The 26,991-nt window shown below is 44.0% G+C and overlaps 1 protein-coding gene across 3 annotated transcripts; it reads left to right on the forward strand.

Annotated features, from left to right (window-relative positions):
- The first annotated feature begins 1,685 nt into the window (after nucleotides 1-1,685).
- Nucleotides 1,686-24,874, forward strand: LOC111853145 (uncharacterized). Of its 3 annotated transcripts, XM_072707616.1 has the most exons (7): nucleotides 1,686-1,727; nucleotides 1,924-2,301; nucleotides 4,087-4,208; nucleotides 11,270-11,338; nucleotides 16,294-16,445; nucleotides 21,446-21,652; nucleotides 23,025-24,874. In XM_072707616.1, the coding sequence occupies exons 1-5, from the start codon at nucleotides 1,691-1,693 to the stop codon at nucleotides 16,315-16,317; spliced, it is 630 nt and encodes a 209-aa protein (XP_072563717.1). In that variant the 5' UTR covers nucleotides 1,686-1,690; the 3' UTR covers nucleotides 16,318-16,445; nucleotides 21,446-21,652; nucleotides 23,025-24,874. The 3 variants fall into 3 exon arrangements, with proteins under 3 accessions (XP_072563717.1, XP_023685547.2, XP_072563718.1); XM_023829779.2 differs by lacking the exons at nucleotides 16,294-16,445; nucleotides 21,446-21,652; nucleotides 23,025-24,874 and having other exon boundaries at nucleotides 11,270-11,484; XM_072707617.1 differs by lacking the exons at nucleotides 11,270-11,338; nucleotides 16,294-16,445; nucleotides 21,446-21,652; nucleotides 23,025-24,874 and adding an exon at nucleotides 5,558-6,301.
- Nucleotides 24,875-26,991: the final 2,117 nt, after the last annotated feature.

Genomic DNA, 26,991 nt, shown 5'->3' on the forward strand with positions numbered 1-26,991 from the left:
ACTGTGTAGAGCCAGTCCTGCATGTCTGAGACCAAGGACCTGCTGCAGGTGAGCAACGACATGCTGATGCTCTCGTTCCACCAAATGGACTGGAACGTCGTCAGAGAAGCAACCACCAATGATGACCAGACCACAGACCTCAAAGAGTCTGCAGCCAGAGTGACTGGCTACATCAACAGGCGCATTGAGGGTGTCACAGTCACAAAAACAAACACCACACTTTCCAACCAGAAGCCATGGTTTACAGCAGAAGTTGGCAAATTGCTGAAAACCCGAGACGCTGCATTCAGAGCAGTGAGAGCACACACCCATGATGCTGACTCCTCCCTCACATACATTGAACACCTTCAGACCCAACAACATCCCAGGTTGGGATCTCAGATGGACGTCATCAATACTTCCCCAAGCCAAGCAGTTATTCCACAGTGCTTCAAGACCATCTCCATCATACTGATGCAGTAGGAGGCCACTGTGTTCTGCCACATTCCTCCCTGTAGCAACAAACTCCAAACATCATGAAGTGCTTTGAATGGCTTAAGTCATCAGCTGTTCATCAGCATCCATGAAAACATGCACACGTCAAAATACAAATACTCAAATACACTATTGATCTAACATCAGCGTATCAAATATAAATCGATTAAACATGGTTGTTTGCCTCGTCTAGAATTTTTTTTTAAAAAATGCACGTGTAATTCAGGCTTTTATTAATAAAGTTTTATGGGTTTGTATTACAGGGGAAGCACGGTAGTGCAGTGGTTAGCACTGTGGCCTCACACCTCTTGCACCAGCATTTGCGACGCTGCCATGGCTCCGTGTGTGGAGTTAGCATGTTCTCCCCGTACATGTACTGTCACTGTACATGTTACTCTGCTCCTGTGTTACTCTGCTCCCTGTGTTACTTTGCTCCTGTGTTACTCTGCTCCCTGTGTTACTCTGATCCCTGTATTACTCTGCTCCCTGTGTTACTCTGCTCCTGTGTTACTCTGCTCCCTGTGTTACTCTGATCCCTGTATTACTCTGCTCCCTGTGTTACTCTGCTCCCTGTGTTACTCTGCTCCCTGTGTTACTCTGCTCCCTAGCTGCATTCAGTTATGGATTCTTTAGTTTGTTAATCCTTGTTTTTTCGGTTTTTGTTTTGACCCCTTGCAGTGCCTTTATTTTGCTGTTTCCCCGGTGGTGTTCAGTTTTCTTTATAAACCCCCTTTTTGTCTCTGAGCCACCAGCGGATTGTCCACCTTTGTCCCGCCTCTGCCATGATGTGCTGTGACAATACTGCGAGAAACTTCTTTAGATTTGTAAACTACTATTAGGCTAATGCTGCCTCCGTGTTGAGCGAGATGTGATTCACAACAGACGAGTTCTTACGTTGGGTCTTTCACTTCAAATCAATTCATTTTTATATAGCGCCTTTCACAGTAAAGTTGTCCCAAGGTTCTTTACTTGATTATGTTGTAGTACATCATTTATAGAAAGTCATATAACAGGACAGACATTGGATGAGAGAAAGAAAGGCAGATGAAGGAGAGGAGCCAAATACTCTTAGGTAGAGGAAAAAGGTCAACTGGCTACTTCTTCTTAAAACTCACACGGGGAGGACAGCTGGTGACACCTACATCTGTGCATGTTAAAATTAGCCCCCACCCACAGTGCAAAGGAATTGGTCCAGCCCTAGACAACAAAGTCAGTCATGGAGACGACGTGCATCTCTCTGATCGTTCTGCTCGGTGAGTGTCTGATTACTGTAGAAAGAGAACTGGATCTTTATTTCCAGACCAGCAGTAGAACCTTAAGGAACTAATAGTTTATTTGTCTCAAGGAATAGTTGTGTGTCTCAGTGTATTTTCTTCATGTTGTCGGTCTTAACTTAGACTGTCATGTTGAATTGGTGATGCTCCTTCTCACAGTGTGATTCTTCCTCAGGTTTGTGCTGCTCTTCTCAGGAGAGGTCTGAGGAGGCTGTGCTGAGGATCGTCCGACTGGGGGACAATATTACCCTGCACTGTGATGTCAAATATGAGTTTGATACCTTCTGGTACAGAGAGTGCTCTCATGAGAACCAGCCTCCACTGAAACTGTCTGGGCTAGACCATGAACGCAATTCTCATCCTCGATACATTTTTGTGTGGAACTCCTTGTCAGTTTCATATAGCCTGTCAATTAATAACATCACAGAGTCTGACCTGGGACTTTACTATTGTTCCACAAAATATCTCAAAGATTTCACTGGATCTAAAGAACACATCTATACTGATGATATGTACCATTTTGGAAATATGAGCATTAGACTTATGACTGAAGGTAAGAGTGCTGACATTATTCTTCATACTTGCAGTAATGTGGATGTGTCGCTCTAGACTGGGAAGGTAGCCCTGATAATTTGGAATCGATGAAGAACTGTCCGCTGTGCAAGTATTCTATGTATCTCATATTCTACCTAACCGCCAAATGTGTACAAAGGTGACTCAGGAGGCCCTTGGAGAACAGTGAACTCATTGTCATGTTCATGACATTAATTTCAGTGACTTTTGCTTTGTGGCATAATGAGGTATTATGCCGAAAGTAGCCGTTAGAAGAGGGGCGATTGTAGGCATGAAGGGATGGGCATGTTCAGCAACGATCGCATGTTCAGCAACGATGCTCAGATAGGCTGTGATAATTTATTGGTGCTAACCGGCCCAAAGTGTGTCAAGAAAGCATTCCTGACATTATTACACCACCAGCAGCTTGGACCGTTGGGTCCATGTTGGCCAATGTAGGTTGGGTCCATGGATTCATGCGGTTGACCCACCATCTGTGAGCCTCAGCAAAAATCAGGATTCATCAGACCTTGCTGTATTTTCCGCATCTTCGAACTGTCCATTTTTGGTGAGCCTCTGCCCTCTGCATCTCCACTTTTCTGTTTTTGGCTGACAGGAATGGAACCTGACATGGTCTTCTACTGTTGTAGCCCATCCACCTCAAGGTTCAACGTATTCTTCATTCTGAAATGCTTTTCTGCTCACCGCAGTTGTACAGAATGGTTATCTCTGTTACCATGGCATTTCTGTCAGCTCAATCCATAGGTGTCGTTTGGTCTGAGTACTCAGGGCTATAACCTCGAGTATTTTAAACCTAGCCCCAAGTATTTCGGCTCAAACCGGTCTGGCCATTCTCCACCGACTCCCGACAACAAGTTGTTTCTGTCGACAGGACTGTGGCTCACTGGATGCTTTTTGTTTTTCGCACCATTCTGAGCAAACCTGAGACTGCAGTGCCTGGAGATCCATGAAGATCAGCAGTTACAGAAATACTAAAACTAAATATACGCGGTCAGAATCACTGAGGTCCGATTCTGATGTTTGATGTGAGCATTAACCGAAGCCCCTGAGCTGTTCCTGCATGATTTTATGCATATGCACTGCTGCTACACGATTGGCTGATTGGATAATTGCACAAATAAGCAGGTGCATTGATGTTCCCAATATGAAAGGAATCAACTATGTCTTGAATCGTAATGATCATCCCTTTAATTTCCTTTTAAATACTTTTAAATATAAAATAGCTAGAAAGTACGGAACTCCTAAAAGCATGTCAATGCTCAACATCTTTTCACATTTGGCCAGACCTTATGTCTGTGCACATTCCTCAGGTTGTGTGCACGGCAATCAAACATGAAATTATCAAATTTATTGGACCCCCAAAGTTAGCAAAAGCCAAGTAGATGAATCACTGAAATAATCTTTTTAAATATTTTGTCCTGATTTGGACCAGCATTGTCCGGTGAAGATCTTAGTAACTCTGGCTATTGCCATCAAAGGAAGCCCCAAGTCATCCCAAATGCCACGATCAGTATCATTTCATGAATAACTTTGTTGTACCTATTCGTCTGGAAAAGGCAGGAAAGCCATTTGTAAGACCCTGAAGTTACACTGTGACGTCATAAATTTACGTCATAGAGATTTATACCAGCGTTCGCCCATAGCTTAATCCTGCTTCTCCTCCAGCTCAACAGCGCCCCCCAGTGATTCCCATCACCATGCTGTGATGGGGTTTGTGTGGTAAAGCACAGATCAAGGGTAATGTGCTTCTCCAACCTCCCTCCAGGTGGGCCCACATGTGCCACCAACCAGGAAACTGGGTTTATCCCTATGGTCACCCTATCGGTAGCTCTGCTCTGCATCCTCATCTCTGCATGCGTGTACTGGCTGGGAAAAAATACACAGAGGGTGAGTAACCTGGGGCATCAATAGGCACAAGTTCCGGAACTTCAGGTTCTGAGTTCCTGCGCTGCCTCTATCGGGAACTTTTGTACTTTCTGGCCACTTTCATGTTGCTTTCCCTGCACAAGAGGACCTGCGACCTTTATGTAAAATAGGCACAATATTTTGCATGTGACACTTCATATGTAACTTCATAAGCGACAAAACTACACCACCACACCAAAACGATGGAGAATGATGCTGTTTGTTCTGTATGTTTTTTTTGCCAGCATATGTAGTAGAAATGCACATACTGTATTGGCCAATATTTGTAAAAAAAAAAAAATCAAAGTATCAGCATCGGTCTTGGCTGACACTTCAACTTTATCAATATTGAAAGGTAGCAGCACCACAACTAAAGACACAACTATTAAAATAATGGAAATGATTACATTGGATCAGTCATTTTCTGTAGTGGAGGGATTTTGTGGACCCAATTCCCCATTCATAAGAAGTCTCAAAGTTCCGGCCTGTAACATGTTTATAATAATTAAACCTGGCTTGCAGATCCATCTTTGTTTCTGCAAGACCTAAAACTGCAAATAAAGTCAGTTCACTTCTATCACTTCTATGAGCCTCGAGCTGTCGCCTGCAGGCCAGTAATATAAAGGAAGTTGTTGTGGTTTTTCACTGGGCTAATCTACACTAGGAAGCTCAGTACATTTCACCGCCAGCAACCCCCCCCTGCCCCCCTGGTTACTCAGAGGTTTGCTGTTACTCAGAGACCAATAATTTGTACCGGTGATCTTATACATCTATATATAGACACTGATCAAAATTTCCATATCCTGTGCACCAATATTTTGTATATCGTCTATTGAAAAATGACTTAAAGACAAGTTAAAAAATGACAGGATAGCCAAAGCAAAAAGAAGAAAATACGTCAAATTAAGGAGATCACATTTTCCAATGCATGAGATATCGGTATTTAGAGATCTACTGATCTACCACATCTCTTTCCCCCACATTTCTGCATAACATCCCAGTCATGCAATAGTCCAATAGTCATACGGGCACACACTTTGGGTTAGTGTGCATCTGTGTTTATGTCTCAAATCAAACTAAACTAACACACTGCCTCTGTATTATTGCATAACCTCATATAAAACCATAAACACAACACAGGGCAAACCATGATAAAAAAAACTGCATTGTTATTTTAGCCCTTCATAAGACAGTGGAGAAGCGACAGCGGCTTCCTGCTGGTACTTCAGTGTCTGATTGGCTGTCACCGATCTTCCATTTACATCACATGACAAAGTCACATGACATCATGCGTCATACATGTCTTATTAATCTGTGATACTGTATCATAGGCGCAGGCCAGAAGTGATGGAGGACAACTGCTTGGCATTTACACAGAGGTCAATTACAGCCCACTGTGACCTCTGACCTCAGCTACACCTCCACAGGTCATGTGATCCCGATAACCCCACCCTCCAAGACTCACTTACACACCTAAACCACACACCCCTACATGACTTCATTTCAACACAAAAGGGATTCACTTTTTTTTTTTTCAATTTTCATGTACACGTTGAAGTCTGGTTGAATTCGAAATTGAGTATACAGCTTTATTTTGGATGATTATTAAGCAATAAAATGTTACTTTTGTTTGATTCTGAAAAACCCCTTTGGCTGAATAATTTTTCGGTCCAGATCGTCACTGTTCTATGGCGTGATGGAAAATATTTTCCTCATAACTCGTAATACTCATAATAAGACTTGAAAACACTTAAAAATTCAGTGTTGCTTGCATCTTAACCACACACTGTTCATTTTGACACGTAAGCGGTTCAAATATCACAGACATTAAATTATTATTTGATTTGACATTAAATTATAATTGATTGGAGGCAGAATAGTCACATGTCCATTGGTCCTTGAGCAAGACCCCTAACCCACGGCTCCTTGGGTTCTGCACGGGGGCTGCCCCTTTACTGTGCCACCCCCCACCCCCCAGCCAAAGCTTACTTTCATCTGTATGTATGTCTTATGAAGAACAAAATGGGACAAAGCAAATTATCCGACATGGATTAATAAAGCATTTCTAGTTAATAAAAAGGCCCTTTGCTTAAATCGTTTTTTTAAACACAGATCATCATTGTTTTTTGACGTTAATGGCTTGAGCCATGAGCAGATGTCTGCAGACCAGCAACATAAAGGAAGTCGCTGTGGTTTTGCAGCATCACCTCCCACTCTCCAGCCCACGTTCTGCTAGCTGACCTGTGTATCCTGTCCCTCATCTCCAAACCATCGTAAACAATACCAAGAAATGTGGCTGCAATTCTTAGAGAACCGGACTACAGTGTTCCGTATGTCAGCTTCCGTCCCAAACCCGGCCATTCGGACACAAACTCTCTCCTACTTACAGAGTTGTGGATAAGTTATCATTCTGTCTATTCGCTAAGAGCTAAGCGTCTCCCAGAGTGACATCACTGCTTTGACCTTGCAGTCATGAGGGTTATATCTGCCTGAACACTAACAGAGTACATCTCAAACAACCTAAGCCACAAAAACTTCTGAATGGGCGCTACAAGTTTTAACAACAATAAAGGGAAGTGCAAACACATTCTTGGTAGAATAACTCACGTGACCATGCGCAGATCATTCGGAATCTCGCATTGCTTTGCTGCCCTCCTTTTAAAACATGGCAACTGTTTATTTTTATTTATAATATAATAGAACAGTGCTTCTGAATCTTTATTATTTCATTTTAGTCAGATGTTCCACAGGTGTTCCCCCTCAGCTTCTGATTGGTCATTTTCCCCCATGGCCACACCCTTACTACACTTTATCAGGGCACTGGCAGCAAACCCACAACCCACTGTAGAGAACAAGCACACGGTACTGATGACCTATGGGATGGTCTCAGTAGTATGCAGCTTCTGCATGTGACTTGGTGTAATATTACCGAAAACATGGGGCCTCACACCTGGCCCGTTAGGGCAGGACTGCTAGGAGTGAGAGAGTATGTATGGTGACACTTGGCGGGGAAGGGGAAGGTCTTGAAGACATTGCTGATCACTGCAAACAGACTGCACTGCGGGAATATTGGAAACTTTTTTTTAAGTAACTTAAAAAATAGATTTTAAGATGAACCAGTACAAAAATACAACATAAAATATTTTCATTATAAAACATTTCATTACCAGTATCTTATCAGAAGTCACAAGGCTATTGAGACAGTGTAACAAAGGAGGGTTTATGTCTTGGTTAGTCCCAATATCTTAACACCAGGAATTAACGTAAAATTACTAATATATCCACTAGGTGGCAGCATTGACTTTTGTACATTTCATACAAGCCTTACTTTTACGTGGCAAGATGTTGATCCACACATCGCTGCTATGTCCACCTCTTATACTCGATATTTCAATTTAATAAACCAGATTTCTAGACATAAAGAAGTGAACCAATAACAGAAGTCACCAGATTGCCTGTACTGTGGGTGAATGGTGTGACACCCTGCGATGAGTTGGCTCCCCATTCTGGGTTATTTCCTGCCTCGTGCTTGTAGCTTCCAGCATAGGGTCCAGACCCCCCGCGACCCTGAATAGGACAAGATGGTACGCAAAATGAATAAATGGATACATCTTTCTGTAATAGTGTGGAAGAGAAGATTAGTGTGAACATATTTTAAATCAATGTAAACTGTGGTTTTCCGTTATACGGGGTTGCTGTCTGAAAGCCATAACCTTTCTAAGCCTAACCCTAACCCTTCTAAGCCTAATCCTAACCTTTCTAAGCCTAACCCTAACCCTAACCTTTCTAAGCCTAACCCGAACTTCAGTAAGGTTTCCCTAATCTGGTGACTTAGGGTGACAGAACAGGCCGTTGGAAAGCATGAAATGAGCTATTAAATGTTATGTCATCTATCAACATTCTACTAAAACATGGAAGTGTAAGCTAGTGGAATATAATATTTTTTCTGGGAGGAACTTGCTATGTCATACTGTGTTTTCTTATATAAACTGGCAAAAATATTTAAAAGGCATATCTGGGACTCTGGAGTGTGCCGTGATATTCTCTTGTCTGTATGACTTTCTGTTTTCTGTCTGTGTGGAAGGCATTTATTGAATTGGATCTTTGATCTGCAGGATCCACCAGTACACTGCATGAGCTTTAGGCAGTTCCAGCTTTTAAGTAACATAACAGGTTCCTGGCTTTGTGTGTTGGTTCGATCGGAAGCCACATCATTGTCGACAGCCGATTTTATGCTTCCTGCAGGGGGCAGCAAAGAGCCAGCTGGTGTAGAAGTCGAACAACGGCCCTTAGGACCCCCGCTTAATTCATCGTGGAGGCTGCCGCTGCAACAGTGAATGGGAGAGCGGGGGCCACAACAAACCACACCTCCCATTCCAGCGGTGAACCATAATTACATTGTGCTAATTATGGCACGAGGACCAGAGTAGGTCAATTATAGCTCATGGTCCGAAGGGATATTTGGGAGGAAACCATAAGGGACAGCGAGACGGGGAGCGTCTCCTTGTGTTTGCACAACGTGATAGTTAGGTGAGCTGTCTGCATCGAGCGACTTCAAAAGAACATCTCAAAATAGACCAAAATGGACTGTGCTGATTTTCACCCTTTACTCTACAGAAGGCTCAGTGTACAAATTCTTAGCTTCTATTGTCCATTGAGGCACAGAAGACCCGTGGCAGGGGGGTAATCATGTGTTTTTGAGAGGTATCATTTCATCTTCACGTCCCTCCCTTAATCTGAACGTGGAAGTCCGTCACCTTTGTCCTCCACAAACCTCACGGCTCAGCCCGTGCCAGGTTTCAACTAGGACTGTGTTTTTTTACCCAAACATCTCTGCTCAACGGCACTGGGGGAACTGGGGGAATTTGGCCCCTTCTTCAGGCATGATGGAGGCCAAAAGCTGTTATCCTGATCAGGGTCTCATGGCAACACGGGGAACAAGGCTGGGGTGGGGTACAACCTGGACGGGATGCCAGTCCATCACAAACCAGCCGATGACGGTATTAGGCATTGCAGCTCATCATTACTACAGTGTAATTAAAAGCTACCTAACCAGTGGGTTACTGTGAAAACATACCAGGTCTGGCCGTCTCCGAAGGAGCCCACATGTGTTACGCATTTCGGTTCGGTCCGCTTTTATCTGAAGCAAACTGGCAGAAGCTGTGAGCCCATCCGGCACTGCAGTAAGGTTCCCGTCTTCCGTGAAGTTCTGGTGCCAAAACTAGGCAAAATGATTTTTGAAATAATCATTTCAATCTGTGCTCAGTGAAGGAATTTCCAACGGTTGGGCGGAAAATCCAGACCTGTAATTGACTGCTTGGGTAGAATCTATATTAAACCTAAGCTCATAAATATTTATACTTTGGCTCATAGACGCAGTTTTTAATAACAGAAAATAGTCAGATTTTATCCAGATAATCACCAGACGAAATGCAGTTGCTTTGAGAAATTCCGAGCCCGACTCTAGTTCCCATACTTTAATGGCAAATGCTGTGAATGTTGGAGGAAATGACTTAGCATCCATTTGACAGGGAGATTGGATGTTGGGCATAATGTCTTATTACCATGGTAACCCAGCCGAGGCCTGCTAAGTCCAATCAGCCACGGTGATCTTAACCAGTTGATCTAAACACCAGTTTGTGCCAAAATCGTTCGGCCACTCACTGCTATTATTCCCCCCGACTGATGTTGAAAATAGTGTCACCGTGTTTCAGACCCCCCGGTGTGTGAGGTAATTGCATACTGCGTGGGTCTGTTCTCATTGGTCTGCTCCCACATCTCATCCAGGGCACCCCCACGCTTCCTGGGCCTGGTTATATGTCTCCCCATGATCCTGTGCAAGACGAGGATGAGGAATTCAATTTCTGGCCAAGACCAGCAGATGTAGCCATTCCACCATGTGCAGTCATCTATTATCTCAGCACTTATTCGCAGACATGATGCCCTTAGGAAATATCACTGTATTACGTCCCATTACTACACGACCTGCCCTAAAATTAGCTTTTGCAGCAATCTAGTAGTTTCTATTTCTGTAGAGCAGGGGTTCCCAAGGTGATGGGAGACACTGGTGGAGGAGGGGGGGGGGGTTTCATTGGGTCGCAGACTGTATGCTTAAAAAAAACATTTTGTCAAACCTCTGGGACCTGGGTTCGAGTCTCTGCCATGGCTCTCTGTGTGTGGAGATTGCATGTTCTTCCCGTGTCATTGTGGGGTTTCCTCCAGGTGCTCCGATGTCCCCCCCAACAGTCCAAAAAACATGCTGAGGTTAAATTGCCCATAAGTGTGAATGGTGTGTGAGTGTGCCCAACCGTGGGTTGGTGGCCCATCCTGGGTCGTCCCTTGCCTTGTGTCCATAGGCTCCAGACCCCATGTGACCCTCAATATGGGGTGAACTATAGCTGCACTACTTTGTTTTCTGAAATAAATCTTGTTCGAAGTTTTAAACATTTGAGTCATGACTTAATGACCAAGGTAAAATGTGGATCATGAGGCTGTCAACTGAGAACCACTTCTCCAGAGTACTGAGACAGCACGAAACACCGCATTTTACACAGTGCTAATGGTTAGCCCTTTTGGATTATCTTATCAACAATGACTGACAGCATGCAAAGAGCAATGCAGATAGCTGCCACTAGAGGGCACCAGCAGCAGGAAATTATTTTTCATGCAGCCTATGTCCATCCTATGGCTGGAGGCATGCCAGGCACCATAGGGTGTGATTTATTGTAAGAAGATGACACGCCAGTTCGGGCAGGCGACTCACACAAACACCGCAGGCATTTCGGAGACTACGGTTCACCTGTTGACTGCCTGTCATTAACTGTGGGAAGAAGCTACAGAACCCAGAGGAAACCCACACGATGCAGGGAGAACAGCACATGTGCAGAATGGGGGAGGGGTCACCTTTGATTATTTATGCACTATTTAGTCCTGCATATTGCAGACATTAATCTGCGGCCACCACAGCACTTTAGCACAAAGGCTAAACAGGGGCCGTCAGTCCAAACCCGGCATTCAGCTCAGTGATTCCTTTTATGTTTCAGAGCTTGGGGGCGGCAGCTGGCAGGAATCTCTACATCCACGCAGAAAGTACAGCAGCGTTCCGGCCGCAGGTTAAATTCGACTATCTGTTCAGCCGTTTTTGTTTGCATCTGCCTGTTAACACCAATGACTGTTATTGTCTCCTTCTGAGTGTCTGCATTGTGGCCGACACGGGTTGACAGACATGCACAGACCTACACGCGTGTACCCAGACACAGGGACAGCACCGGCGGAAGGGTTCATTCTAAATGGGGAGCTGCTCTGTCGCAGCCCACGGTGCTGGGAGACAGAGGGGGTGCCCCCCCCCCCCGTGCCATGGCAGAGTGAGCGGGGTGAGAGTTCTGGGGAAAAAAGGACGGTTTAGCACACAGTCTGGTGAATGCTGCCTCGCACAGGATGAACTCACGAGTGTTCTAATTGATGCCTTTGTGTTTGTTTGTTCGATCAATACAAAACAACTAAACAAACAACGATTTTGGAACAAATCACAGCAAAACCTTTTAGTTGGGGGCTAAGTCGGGCATTCCTATTTAGCTAGATCAATCAGTCAAGTTATTTCATCCTTGTCCCGTGCTGCCTGGACGTGAGTCAGACTGGGTTGTTTGTACAGATCGGCCCATAGATGAGCATCCTGGTCGTCTGCGCTCGTTAGCATGTCACGATGCACTTGCAGTCATCACGTGTTAGCGTGAGTTAGCAACAGACGATTCGACTGCCGTGAAATTAAAGACGTCCCTGTTGACAGGCACTGTCTGACTCAGGCACTGTCTGATATGAATAGTGGAGTGTTTCAGGAAGCTGAATGATTTGGCAGTATGAGGGAAAATGAAACTGGTAAATGAGTAATATTTCTGGAAAATAATTTGCGGGAATGTAATAGGAACCAGGGCCCAGCCGTGGTTCTGTGTTTGGCCTGACTCCTTTGTGTTAAGTCTGTGTAACAAAGTAACCAGTTTATTACTGAACGAGATGAAAATGTTAAACTGACAATGCAGACCAAACAATGATGTTGCAGAACTTTAGCTGTGAAAACAGCCCGAAAGCTGCTTGTGAAAAATGAGATTATCATAAGTACTAACATGGAAACTGAGGCACTGAATTATGCTGATTCTCCTCCTGAAAATTCATTTATAATCAGCAATACTTCCTGGTCCAAATCAAAGGATGAATGGTTCATTCTCCAGCTCTAAAGGACACAAAACGTCTTTTATCCTCAGATGTGAGTGATTCTTTGAGAGAAATCTGGTTTAAGGGCCCTCATTGTGAAACACTGAATCAGTCCAATCAGCCCCTTGTTATAAAGACGGAAGTGAATTCAGATATATGGGCATTTTTCACAATGTTCCTCAATGTTTTTAAGGCCAAGTGAGCTGTTGCTTATTCTAATTGTAAAGTGTAATGCCTACCAGAGATCTTCAGGTGATCTCACTGAGCTCGCCAAGCTTTGCTCTGATGGTAAACATCATAATTATTCACATCAGGCCTTGTAGCTTACCAAAGTTATCCTGAATCTGGCCTAGATGTTTAACTTATTCAAGTTAGCCCTGGTAGTTTACTAAAGTAAACCGAATTAACTATTCGGTAACACTTTCTTTGAATGCCATGATTATAAGAATCTACAAATACATTCATAACACATTATAATGTATTAATAAAGCATTATAAACATGGTTAGAACTACTTGTAAAAAGGCATAACACATTATAGCTATGTATATTATACATTATGAATTGCATAACACTGAACTTGAAGCTGTCATCTGTAATGCATTATAGACACCTTCATAATGCATTTCAAAACATCAGCAATGCATTATCTTGGTGGGTATAAGAATTAAGGATGCTTTGTAATGCATCATGAAGGTATCTACAATGCATTATAGATTAGAGCTTCACTGGCGCTTATGAAGTATAATCAACACTATAATGCATTATGACTGTCAATAGAGGATGCTGTAATACTTATTAATTCTTATACTGACCATTATAAGGCATTATGAACATATCTAATGCATTACAGATGACAGATTCAAGCAAAGTGTTACCAACTATACTTTAAAGTCTGGGGAGGAATGGATGAAGTATTTTCTTCTCTCTCCCTTTCCTTCCACATACAATTTCAGGCCACAAAAAGCCCAGCTAAATTCAGCAGAGCAAATACTTTATTCTGTGACTGTTTATGGTTGGAATCTACAATTACACCCTGATGACAATTTGACCATTTTAGCTTCTGCGGTATATAATTCACTTCATTAGCAATTTACCACGATTAGCGAGTGAAGGAGGGCTTTAATTTTTCACTTAAATTACGGCTGCATCATGCAATGAAATGGGCACCATCTGCTGTCGTTTCCCCCGGAGACAGGACAGCTCCCATCGGTCACACAGCCTGGGATTCGGGCTTTAATTTCACGCTTTAATTTCAGGCTTAATAAATATCAGAAAGTAGCTTATTAGCGATTGGTATTGCACAAGTTACGATTAGTCACTTCCGGAGGAGTACAGAAAAGAGATGGAAAAAGAGAGATCTGTCAACCAAGGGGGGGGGCAAGTTGCAATGAGAAACCTTTGCTAGAGTTCAGATTCCCCCGAAGGGGGTGGTTTTGGTCCAGCTGGCTTTCCCCCGGAGAGATAAACAGCCCCCCCCTCGCGTCAATGCCCGTGTGAGAGCAGAAGCAGATGTCATGGCTTATGTACACGCTGGCCGCCGTCCATCTGCTGAATGCGGCCTTTAATCTCTTGAAACGATAAAATCGCACAGATGAAAATTGGCGACCGAGCGAGTCGTCCCGTGTAGGGCTCGAATGCTACGTTAGTTTGCTCCGGGAGGCAAAGCTGAATTATGTAAAAAGACAAACTCCAAGAAGTTACACTTAAGTAATTGCAATATCGAATCCATCCATGTACTATTACTGTCGTCCATTTTATTTGTTGACGTACGCAACATGTGACCTTCGCAGATACGTACTGTAAGAACACGAGCGTCTTGTGAAGTAAGCGGCATTGGTGGAGTAATCTCTTCTGCGCTCCTTCTGAAAACATTGTCCTTCGTAGTGAGTGGCGTCCCTGCGGGGGATTTTCCTGTCAGCACACATTGACGCACGTGGAAGGCCCAATACTGTTACTAAAGAGTGATCATCCTTAATGCACGAACCTCAGAAAACTGTCTGAACCCCGTAGGCACGGTTCCATCCTTTCACGTGGGGCTCTATACACTTTCTGTAGCTGCTTGTCGAATGCAGGGTCACGGTAGGTTGGAGAATCGGGTTTCCTTCTATCACCGCTCAACACCAGCTCACATGTGTCACAGAGGAAACTTCTGGACACACAGGGACAGCATGAAAACTGTAAACACACGGGCTCTTGGAGCAGTGAGGAAGCAGTGGCACCCTCTCATCTGGATATTTCACTCTGGAGATGTTAATCAGCCCCATTAATTATGAAACATCTAAAGATCAACTTTGTCTACAAGCTCAATCTCACCTGGGATCATCCATATAACACGTGGATAAAAATCGAATTAAACGAAATGTGTAGGTCAATCGATCCTGTCACATTGTGTAAAATCAAAACAGGAATAGTTTTCTTTGAGAGTGACATCACCGCTGACTCCCTGCTTCCAGTAGCCATGGAGACCAACCAGCTGTGTCCTGTAGTTCCCCCAAGGCTCAGTGCACTGACAGCTTGGTCAGCAGGGGGCACCCTGGCACTCATCATTCAGGACACTGCTGGGACACTGGGTCCAAAGGGCTGGCATTACCCGCCGAAATGTCAGGATCCTGTGGGGGCAATTACCGCCGCTCTTCGCCTCGCGTCCAGAAGCCACCTCACATTTCGGCTAAATGTCGCCGGAGCCCAGGGTGCCTGTTGCTGGCTCGCTGCTTGGTCAACATGAGGAAACTCATTTCCTAGCTTGTGAGCCAATGAAGGGATGTGATCCCTCTCTGCCCCGCCCACATTAGCACAGGCTGTACCATATTGGCTAATGACACACTGTCCTGCTCAGTGATTGGCTCCTCGCCACACAGAGAGTCAGAGGAATGCAGCCGCCCTCTTTTATCTACTCCATGAAGCGATGGATCATCTTGAGCAGTGTGCTTGGGGGGTGGGGGGGGGGGGGGCTTCAACATGGGTGTGGACTTTCAATATTTACTTATCTGTCTGTTTTACTTGTTAAGAATGACTAATAAAGGAAACAATGTGTAATAAATGTATAAATAAACACAAGAGAGAAAACTTCCAGACTGACCGGGGATTGTGCCAGGAGGCTGACCCAGGATAAACAAGAGCTGTTCTCTTAAAGGGATTTCTCTCCCCTTTAAGTCTGGGTGCTTTACACATAAACAAGAAATTCCTGTGTCAGACCAGTGGCCAAGTATGCACATCCCCCCCCCCCCCCCCCCACACTCCCTGCCTCCCCCCCCCCCCCACACACACAGTGCGAACGCACACATTCCTGCAATAGCTAAGGTGTCTGACACTTCACTTTCCCCACAAAGTTTTGCACAACCTCCCCCCCCCCCAGACACAGACATCTGTCTTTTATGACCAAAACACACCACACTAGCCTCCAACAATGCAATGCCCCCTTCTGCAGCACTATTAACTCTTAAAGGAGCTTGTATCTATGCTGGATGAAACCGGATTGCCGAGGTGAAATTCCTTGGCTACATAGGGAATGACTATTTTAATAATTCTCCCTTAATGTGCTGTGCCCTGCCTTCATCAAACGAAGACACAAAATGAAAAAGTGCACGTAGCACGGTACACAGAGTACATAATGCAGACGCCACTATAAAACCATTGACTATTACATAATACTATGGGTACTTGTGATTTGTGGTGAGTTGTGGTGTTTTAAGCACTCTGCAGACAGTGAAAGTGCTCATTGATGCTCGCTAATTGTTGCAGCCCTAATCGCTTTCTGGCTGATCTTTGTTTTTCGAAGACCTGCTTTCTCCTGGCCTTCAGCCACCTCTGGATGGGCGATTGGACGGCGCATTATTTACTTTTTCTTGCACCAGCAGCACGTCAAAGATTTCCACCTATAAGCTCCTTTGAGGAACAAGGCTGTTATTAAAATCCCGGATAAGCTCGGAAAGGGTCTTGGGAGAGCAGGAAAGCTGTTTACTCCGAGGTCGGCTCGGTGGAGACTGGGATGCAGCTTTGGAGCACGGAGGTAAGTCAAGAAGGTGGGAAAGCGGGCGGGTATAATGAAGATGGGGGCGTGGCTAATCTCTTTCGGCGTGGGGGGGGGTGGAGGGCTCAAATGTCAACGTCTGGCTCAAGCAAAGGGCAGCACTGCACACTGCGGCATATAAAGGAAACGTCAAAATGTCACACGACGGTGCGGAGACGGAGAGAGACGGCGGCCCACAGCGTTTCGTGTGCGCGACAGCCTCAGATTTTTAGGATTTCGCTAAAATCGACATCAATTACAACCACTGCAATAAATGTGATAAACACTTTGTTAGTAAGTTTGAATGCTGGCCATTGTAGTTTTCCCCTGCAGCCCAAAAGTCAAGGGGAATTGCAGACTCAAAACTGCGTGCACATCTGTGTATCTCTATGTGTGTGACAGACTCCCATCCTGCGTAGGGAATCTCCTGTTTCCTAGAACAGACTCCAGGGGCACTAAGTATGAAATACCTCATTATGTAAAATGTACAGGTTTCTGCAGCATCTCAGATATTTAATCTATATTCCTATTGCATGGTAAATGATGCATATGATCATATTATGATGGTATAGTGCACGCTGTTCAGGGTCTCCAGCGCCAACCCCTAAGCATTCTGGGACGAGCTTCAGGCTGACTGCCACCCTGTATGGGATCACCGGTTATGCAAGATGGATAGGTGGTGCTTCTGTGGTTTGTTTAGTTCTCAGAGACCCTGAGGGGTTCAGAGAAAACCTTGGCTGTAGCCTGAGACGGTATATCAAAATTGATCCGAAAATAAATATTTGATATGTTCAGATTACTTGGATATCTACGCGCCATGTGGCAGCCTAGCAGAACACACAGCTGGTGACACGAAGTGCGAGCGACATGTCAACAAACAATTCACACGGAGCCGCGAGTAATCTCGCAGTGAGTGACGTCTACTGCTGCCCCAGATCAGCCGACATCACCGCAGTGAGCAGTCGTCGGAGCAGCTCACGGTTTATAATCTTGGCAGGACACTCCTTCCTGTTGCTGCAAGCTGATGAAGTCCACTGGATGCCTGAAGTCTGCCTGCAGAAGACATTGACTGCAGATGATCACTGCGTTACTCGGCAGTGAAGCATCAAGGCGGGTTTAACAACACACTGCCTTATTTAGCTTCACACTGCCTCCAGTGACAGCAGAAGTGGTGGAGCCCCAACGCAGCTTCTCGAAGAAACGCAGTGACACGGAACACAAATAGAGGAGCGCATGTCACCAGCCTCCACAGCCACGGAACGTCTTTGGCTGCACCTTGGTTCCGGAGCCCCTGATGCACCGCTGAGGAACTCGTTCCCTGAAAGGCCGAAGTAGCAGCAGCCTAACCCTAACCCTAACCCTAACCCCCCGACGCACTAGCAATGACATGGAGGATAGACAACATGAAGCAAAAACAACAAGAGAAGTTCTTCAATGATGTGATCCTAGCGGGCATCTTAAGATATAAAATTAGAGAACTCTGTCATCATAATACCGCACTCGGACCATATCCGCTCCTGCTTAATGGCAATATAAATGATAAGATGGGTCGAATCACACATTTTCAGGTCGCCATTTTTGAAACGTCACACACGAATATTTAAAACCTACCCTGATGTCGTGGCAAACGGCAATGAGGTGTGCGACTGATGGGACAGGCGAGCTTCTCAGGTTACAGCACCACAGACGCACACACACTTACACACACTTAATGTAATAATATGCTGAATCTAAGCCCCATGTGCAGTTCCACTCCACAGGTGATATATCATTTTTGAGAAGCATTTAAAATTAAACGTGTTCTTATAACCTATGTGAGATACTGACAAGCTTTCACTACATGCCTTAGGTTAAAAAAACACTGAAGCATATCAACTAGAAGGCACTTATTTTTATATTAAAATAGCACTACTTTAGTGGCTCCTGTCTTCCTTCTTTGGATACTGTCATTTTCGCTCCTTACCCATTCCTCCCCAGGTACATTTTCTATATTTATAGTATTTTTTCCCTTCAGAGAGTGGGCTGACCCTGTTGTGGGGTGCTCTCATCCTCATCTGGTTGCTTGGGCTGACCTGCAACAAAACAGACCACCCCTGTCAGCATTAAAGGGACGACGAACATCGCGCGTTAGGGCGTGCGTACAAAGCTGAAGATGCACATCCCAGCCAGCGTACTGTCTCTATCACGACACTCTTTTTTGATTCATCGAGATGGCAACACGGGTAGATGTTGGTTGTTTTTTCTACAGCGTAGCACGTCACCCTGTCTCTAACGTTAGTAGATTTAAAAACCAAGGGGAACAACTTTAACCAATATCTACTCTGACTATAACAAACACTAGACTATCTGGCTGAGGAATTACGTGTAGAAACTTCTGGTGCAGAAAGTACAAATCCAGACCAAGGTTTTGTTCCAACCAACCAGGTGCGTTCTCTGTGACGGTGACTCTTTATGCTGAACTGGCTGGTTGAAACAAAACCTTGGTCTGGATTTGTGCTTTTCTGGATCTGAACTTTCCACCTCTGCCCTCCAGCAATCCAGCACTTTTTATTCAGACAGCCACGATAAACCTTCTATACTCGAGGAAGCTACAGGGGCAGTAGGGGCACAACTGTAATTTGGGGGAACCCTGAAATATAAGGAAGGGATCCAAAATGGGGTGCATCTTTTGTGCACCCCTATTCTGGCTTACATTTTTGTATTCTGTGTCTAAAATGAGCCTGGAGTCATTGGTATCTGCTGCGCAAACAGAGCTCCAGATTCCTCATGGCTTTTCTTGAAGGGTTGTACTGTTTACCAGTCATGCAGGAGCCCGGAGAGTTTCGCGCAGATGTTTGACTGGTGTCTGCAGTTTCTTCTCATCCATGGTGACACTGTGCTGTCTTCAGAGTCCTTGGTTGAAGATCCACATTCCCTTTTTAACACACTTCGATATTTTGACTAAAGACGCTATTTAGACAATGCTGAGCATGCTGCCAGTCGTGTGGGTTCGTTAGCCAGCTATGACTGGAGACACCGTGTTTCGATGGACAGTCAAGTACCAAGGAGTGAGGCTGGTGACCCATTAAGCTGCCCTGTCTTTTTTAAGGGTGGCATTTCAGACATTTTTGTAGGTCTGCTGCTCCCATCTTCCCACACGCGGGTAGCTATGAGCTATAGATTCTTCTTACGTATTTATAGGGAGAGTGAGTTTTGCTTTTTTTCCCCCAAATATCCTCCAATCAACGAAGAGCAAAGATTTAAGTGTCAGAAAAATAACAGACAGAAATAGCATCGCTAGGAAGACATTTACTCAACTAAATAAAGCTTTTAGACTCACACTGAAGACGCAAGATTAGTCATTTCATAATGGAATGTTAAAAATATTTTTTCAAGGTCAGTTAGTGGGGATGCATAGTTTATTAGTTTATCAGTTTATTTGAAACGTCGAAGCCACACCTTGATGTTCCTCGAGTCTTGCAGATATAAGACAATGTGTCTTAACTACAGTCTGATTAATGACTGCTAACACAAGCTAACACACAATGAATGCCTTGGAGATAATAAAGTTAATCAATATATTTATCTTCTACTTAATTACTTTAGGGATAACAATTAAGGGACAGAAACATGCACCCCGATGTAAGCACTGGGCTTAAGGTAAATCATAAAAGCTCTGCGTCACATATGAGTGCATTATCTTTATAGACTTTTGGCTAGAATTTGCCAAAAAGCATCTGGTGGGAGTGACCACATAGGATAACTAACATCAAGTGCAGGAGCAAAGAAAACCATCGGGGGACTTACAGGGCTCTCAGCCAGGAGGCCTTTTCCAATTTCTGAATTCAACTAATTAAGTTACATCCCTGCAGTCTGATGGGCGACGCTGTTCAGACTCATACCAGCCTGAGCCGCCGAATTCGGCATGGATCGACCACAGCTTGCCTCCCGTCGTTCGGCCGTTAGGCATGTAGGAAACGCAAATGTGAAATTACGGCCCGTTAAGTGCCGCGACCGTCACGTTTATATCCTGCAATGCGAAGAAGGACTCTGTGCCAAGCCTCATAGCTATGCAACACTTCGCTTAATGCATGCGCTTGGATTCATATTAGGCTAATTGTGTATGCTAGCCATGCCATCAATGTCTAAATTCAATGTAGGATTCCAGCGCGGTTGCAAGAGATGCCGTAGAGCAGGTCAATGAGAGTCTCTGCATGTGTGTCTTCTGTAAACCTTCTCTTAATATAATCAAATGTTAGCCAGCTAGTTTTTGATGTTATGGTCAAAATTCAGTCATAATTACTCCACAGAACCTCCAGAGAAAATGTATATTTTGGGGCAGCAGTGGCTATGGGTTGGCATGTCCTTAGAAGTATTAATGAGCAACGTCAGGACTTCTTCTCCTAAAATAAATCAATTTTGAGGTTTTTCAAAGTATGGAAGGTTTGCATTCTTTTATGTCACAAAAGGGAGGATAAGGTATGAACTCCAAATAAGACAAAGAAAAGGATCCCTTATCCTACAGAGTTGTCAGTACTGTCCTGTTTTCTGGTACCTGTGAGTCCTCAAACTCACACTCGTTGTCAAGGTCACTGTGCTCAACATCAACAGGACACATGGATGGATTTGTCTAAATGCTTGGAAATTACCGTCTACTTATGGTCAGGGACCCTGAGTGCTGGAAAGAGCTTCTCCTTGAAGGTTCAACAGGAGGCTGTAAGAAAAGACACCGAAAATGATAATGTGCAGTAAAGTCAAGTTTACTGCCTGTTATTCATGCTTAATGGAGAATGAGCATGTGCATTACTTGGATGCAAGTGAATAGTTTTACATTCTGCATCATAAAAATGCAAGCTGGCAATTTGATTAATAAAATGCAAAGTTCTAGATGACCTTTGTAAAGTTCCAGAGAGTTTTTGGCTTCTGGATCACACGGAGACATTCAAGGGGTAAAAACTGGAACTGAAACAGAAGCGATTGTGTTTCTTCTTAAAAACTTGATGACTGTTTCCCTTCTGAAGACAGACATCAGCCTGAAATGTCCGAACAGAGAGAGGGATCCAGCACCTTGTGGCTGATTAAGAGTTAAAGACAACTGAACTGAACGCCCTGCAGTTGCACTGAGGCCCGGCTAAATGACCCATGAAACCTAATGGCAGCCGTAAAGAGAAGCACGTGCCCGACTGAGTACGTGCGACACCATTTCCGGGCCCCGGACGACAACCCAGGTATGTAGAGCCCAACCTGCATACCTCTGTCTGGCCAGGGGAGGCCAGCAGGACGAAAAACAACATATTTCCATTTTCCAGTGTGCAGAGAGACACACTCCAGTGGGTTTTATGCAAGCGGGGACACCATGCACCAGAGACGGGGGGGGGGGGGGGACGGACGATGTCACGAGGTGTTCAGGGAACATCCCAGAATGCACCAGCAAAACCCTGGATTTGAGGAAGCTGTGTTCTATCCATGAACTGGCATCGCTCCTGGTTCCTGCCTCGGGGGACTCCGTCCGGCTGGGTTTTACGGAAGGAAGAGAGCTCATTATCCTTTAAGTGGCCACTCAGCGAGGACGGGGTTCTGGGGCTGGTAATCCTGTTATGGCATAGCTTCCAAACGCAGAGCTGTGGGGTCACAGCTGCAGAATGTTGGACAAAGGCTTTGGGTTCAGTGCAAAGATGAAAATAAAAAGACCAGCTTTGGAAAAGGACCAAAGAGCCTGTCCTCTCTGTAAATGAACGTTCCTAGTGTCTCTGGTGGACTTTAAAGCAGAAATCAAATGCAATTATCAGCGGTGTGCTTTTAGACACTGTCATTTATTTTCTGAGCATAGCTGTGAATTGGCTGTGAATAGAGTTATCAATTGTTATGCAGCCATCCATGCTGCATGAGCTCTTACCCAGTACATGTTTGCAGAGAGTCTGTCCCTGTTAGCTCAGGGCAAGGGACACTCTGGAGAGCTGGGAAAATAAACATAAAATCATAATTAAATAAATAAAAGCACCGGACCACATAAAGTTGCCTAGAAACTCACTTCACATCCACTGAGTCACACACACACACAAATGAAACTTGGCCTCGACACAGGTGTGGGTAATTATCAGCTAGATGAAAAACAATTACGCATTTAACAAAGACTGCTTTCGCTGAAATTGGGCAAAATCACTAAGTCGGTTTTTATTAGCAGTTAGCAGTAATTGCAGTTTTACACAGCAGCTGCATCCAACGCAGGACTGCAGAGCGACTCAAATCGCGAAATCAATTCATCTCCCGACTGCCTGTGCAGTAGAGGGTGTGGAGGAGGAGAAGCCTGAACCTTCCCTTGTAAGCGTGGCGTACTGGGCAGGAAACACCCTTGACTGGGAGACAGGTCATTGCATTGCTCCCACGTGCTCACCACAGCCAATTAAGAGACAGACATTCACTTACTGTAGCTACATGTCGAAGCGCAAGGGGAGACCTGTAACCCTACGTGACACGGAGAGAACATGCAAACAAAGACAAAGCAGGAGACGGAGTCAAACCTGCAACCCGGGATATATATTTATAGATGTAGCAGATCAGAAAATAGCCTAAAATTGTCCCTGCTCTCTTTACTGACAGGCACACAGAATCCCATCTCCAGACCCTCAAGAAGGAGATATTCAAGGATTTCTACAGCTAAAGAACAGGCCAGTTTAAAGAAGAAAAACAAATGTGAGCCAATCTATACTTAGAGTGGCCTTCAATGAAGTGAATATCACATACTGTGTGAATATCATATACGTGGATGTAGCTGTAGGTGGATGTGTTTCTGATGGACACAGAGTATTACCCACAAAACAACAGGCTGATCCGGGAAAGGCATCGCCCAGAAGGGTATTTTCCTGCGGCATTTCACTCATCCTCATCCTTTTTCTTCCATTTATTTTTTTTATTTGAGACAATTTTTCTGTTATTATGAAGTTACTTAACAGATGCTCTTTGACTGATTACCTGCCTGCTTATACCTTTTTTGTTCTAATGGATTTAACTGATTTATGCAAAAGGATATTTTCACAGTAATAATTCAAGTTGTCTATCTTTTTCCAAGATACACAAACTGATCATCTCCTGGAATTCACAGACAGCTCCTCATAGGTCATAGGTCTGGGTCTTAAAAAAACAGCTTCTTACTCTATGTAGGATAGAGAAATGGTTTTAAAAAGCCTAAAAATAATCGCTATTATATTGCTAACATACATCAACATGTGGATTACCAAAGTCTTTTTATGTTGGCCAGAAATACTACCCTCAAATTTTAATTGACCTTTCAATGTGAAACACTGTATTTTACAGTGCAATATATGATTTGACTAAAACATATACTGATAAAGATGTGTATTGCCTATGTGCATTCCTGGTCAATAACCAATAACTCATTTCAATATGGTATAATTAGATATTGACTAGTATAAGTACTGGCTAGTGGGGAGGCACTTCAATGCAAACACATTACTCGGAAACACACAGATAATGCATTGTAAACAGATATTTTTTTCTACCTGAAGTTTCACGATATTATTCGAAAGAAGTCAGCTCCATGACTGATATGTCTGTCCGGCCAGTCTGTTAGAAACACATGAGTTTCACTAACTAGTTGTTTCACTTACTGCCAGTTTTTTTTTTTTTTTAAAGAGATCACTTTATTCTATAATCGAGGGAGGCGTCAGTGTTATTTGCAAAATTCTTTTTAGCCGCTGTACAAACCAAACCCATAAACCTTATATTACTTATAATTTTTAGCTGTATGTGTTAATTCCTTCCATAAACAACAGTTGAAATACTGAAAAACAATGCTTTACTTTCTATTGCTGTTATCAAATAACTGTTGCACAGCAGTGAATCGTACTTCCCTAACAAACTGTGGTAACGTTAACGTATAAATGCGAATTCTGCATCATTGGAATTTAAGATTATTCCCTTTAAATATATATTTTTATATTTACATATATAAATAAATTCTCTCATTGTTCAGTGTCTCCTGTTTAAGGATATAGACAGATAATTACAGGTTTATTGTTACTGGGGCCCCATTAAAAGTGTTATTTCACCTCCTGTAGTGTAGTGACTATTTGTGGTCAACAGGGGGCCCCCAAACCTCAGGGGCCCCATGTAAATGCATGCATTTGGATGGTGGCAAACATTGCCATAGCGGAGACACACTAGTGAGCACGCAAGACAATAATGAGAGGCAGAGAACCTTCAGAGTGCCGTAATTCAATTAGAATTTGCAGGCTTCCAAATGAAACGTTTGATGATTCTTTTGTTTACTTGTTTTTAAGCCATTCAATGCATTATTCATGTATATGAAGTAGATTGAATAATGTACACTCATTCACCCCCTCAGAACCCAGAGTCGGGATGCTCAAACGATAAATTCTAAGACAATGACTTCACTGATGTTGTTTACCACAAGTTGCACCGACCTGCTGCAGGTCTGACATGCAAATAAATAGATTGTGAAGGAGCTGCGATTTATTTTTGTCTCTCCTAACTGCTTCAGCAGAAATCCGTTCCTTTCATGTGAACACAGCTGAAGAGGATCAGAGGACGTATTATCAGGATGCCTTTTTTATGGCTTGAGAAACTATTTCCAAAATTACGACCTAATCCGTTATTTTTCTGGAATTATTTTCCCTGATACGTAAAAGAAAAATATACATCGGAAAGCTAATTCCCATCTTACTTTATTTTCAGTGCATATTGAAAAAGCATAGTTCATTAAACATCTTACCCACAAACTGCTAGTTTTTAAAATGTTTCACTATGAGGAGATGGGAAATTGCTGTTTTATTATACAGACAAGTCACAATATTACAGCACTTTACATTTTCTTTCTGCATGCATATGTAAATGCTTCTATATATAAAAGCCACATCACACACATCAAACATTTACTGCCTTCCCTGTAAATCTGTTCAGCTCATCAAGATCAGCAGTGGATCTGCCATGGAGACCGATTCCTCTGCAGAAAGTCAACTACATGCGTTTTATATTTTGCAATCATCTGATTGGCTGGTGAAGATGGTGTCCTGGAGCACATCCACATTGATAGACAGACAGAACACTGGATGTGTTCTGTCTGTCTATCAATGTGGATGTGTTCTGTCTGTCTATCAATGTGGATGTGTTCTGTCTGTCTATCAATGTGGGTGTGTTCTGTCTGTCTATCAATGTGGATGTGTTCTGTCTGTGTCTGCGCATTGATAGACGGAAGGAACACATCCACATTGATAGACGGACAGAACACACCCACATTGATAGACAGACAGAGCGCATTGATAGACGGAAGGAACACATCCACATTGATAGACGAACAGAACACATCCACATTGATAGACAGACAGAACACATTGATAGACGGAAGGAACACATCAACATTGATAGACAGACTGAACACATCCACATTGATAGACGGAATAATAAAATTTGTCGAGAGAAGGTACAAGTTTTTCTCGAGCATCACCACCAGAATCCATCCTGGTCGACCTTCCATGAAGTCTTGCAATTCTCCCAATTAGCCGCTCTAGCTTAGAAGGAAAAATCAAGGAATGACGATGTGATTTATTCTTGACAAGCAGACAGGGAGGACTGAGGAGGGGAAGGGGGGGGGGGGCACTGCCCAGTATCGATTCAGGGGGCTATTGGTGTTTGAGGTGCGGCTTGGAGGTTTGAGCCTGACAGTAAGGAGCTTACCCATGCTGATTTTAATGGGAGGGGGGGGGGTTAAATCTCCGAAGGTTTGGTGGGTGGGGCCACATCTGCAGGCGTCTCATCCAGGTGGAAATAGGCCAGATGGGGGGGCTGAATGTGGGACAGCACGTCTGCAGCTCTCTACGAGGAGAATATGACACTGCAGGTCTGCATTCATCCTGCGATGAATCCATGACATTGCACAACTCAGCATCGGCACTGGATTCCCCCCCACCGACCCCCGACCCCCGGCCCCCTGCCGCCCTTCCCATCACTGCATGAAACCTTCCCCGAGGCCACAGTACGAGATTCCCAGCACGCCGAGTGCTTTCCCAGAACAAAATGGCCTTTCAGTCTGCTTTCTGAGAACAAAGTTACACTGCGTTGGCCTAAAACAGGTAATATGAGAAGGACTGGGGGTTGGGGGCAGTCAGCAAATATCCAGAGCAATGCCTGAGAATCAGAACGTCTTCAGGAACGTTCCCCTTTTTCTTCAGTTTATGCAGTGATCAAACAGTATGTCGTATTAATCGAGAGGAAGACACTTGTGTCACCGTGATATATCGAGGCCTGAGAGAATCACTGCCACCGAGATGAATGATTGGATGGATTCCAGGAAACCAGGCAGCAAAATGATAAACAGTGTTAGCATAGTGTGTCTCTGAACAAGGTCTCACTCTCTGATCCTTATCGTCCTCTCGTGAAAATACCAAGTGTCACTACATAGTTATGGCAACCATGGTAAAAGGTAAGAAGTCCAGGAACAAAACAATGTAACTCTTATAGACTCATACGGGGTCCGACAATGAACCTGAAACACTGGCCAATACTGTTTGAGGTTTCACACCCATATACA

This window comes from Paramormyrops kingsleyae, chromosome 25 (assembly GCF_048594095.1).
Source record: "Paramormyrops kingsleyae isolate MSU_618 chromosome 25, PKINGS_0.4, whole genome shotgun sequence".
NCBI lineage: Eukaryota > Metazoa > Chordata > Actinopteri > Osteoglossiformes > Mormyridae > Paramormyrops > Paramormyrops kingsleyae.

What these genes read in the sequence shown, in the direction of transcription:
- LOC111853145 (XM_023829779.2), top strand. Translation starts at nt 1,691, where the DNA reads ATGGAGACGACGTGCATCTCTCTGATCGTTCTGCTCG. An exon ending in CATTAGACTTATGACTGAAG is followed by an intron (nt 2,302 to 4,086) that starts GTAAGAGTGCTG and finishes ACCTCCCTCCAG; the next exon opens with GTGGGCCCACATGTGCCACC. An exon ending in TGGGAAAAAATACACAGAGG is followed by an intron (nt 4,209 to 11,269) that starts GTGAGTAACCTG and finishes TTTATGTTTCAG; the next exon opens with AGCTTGGGGGCGGCAGCTGG.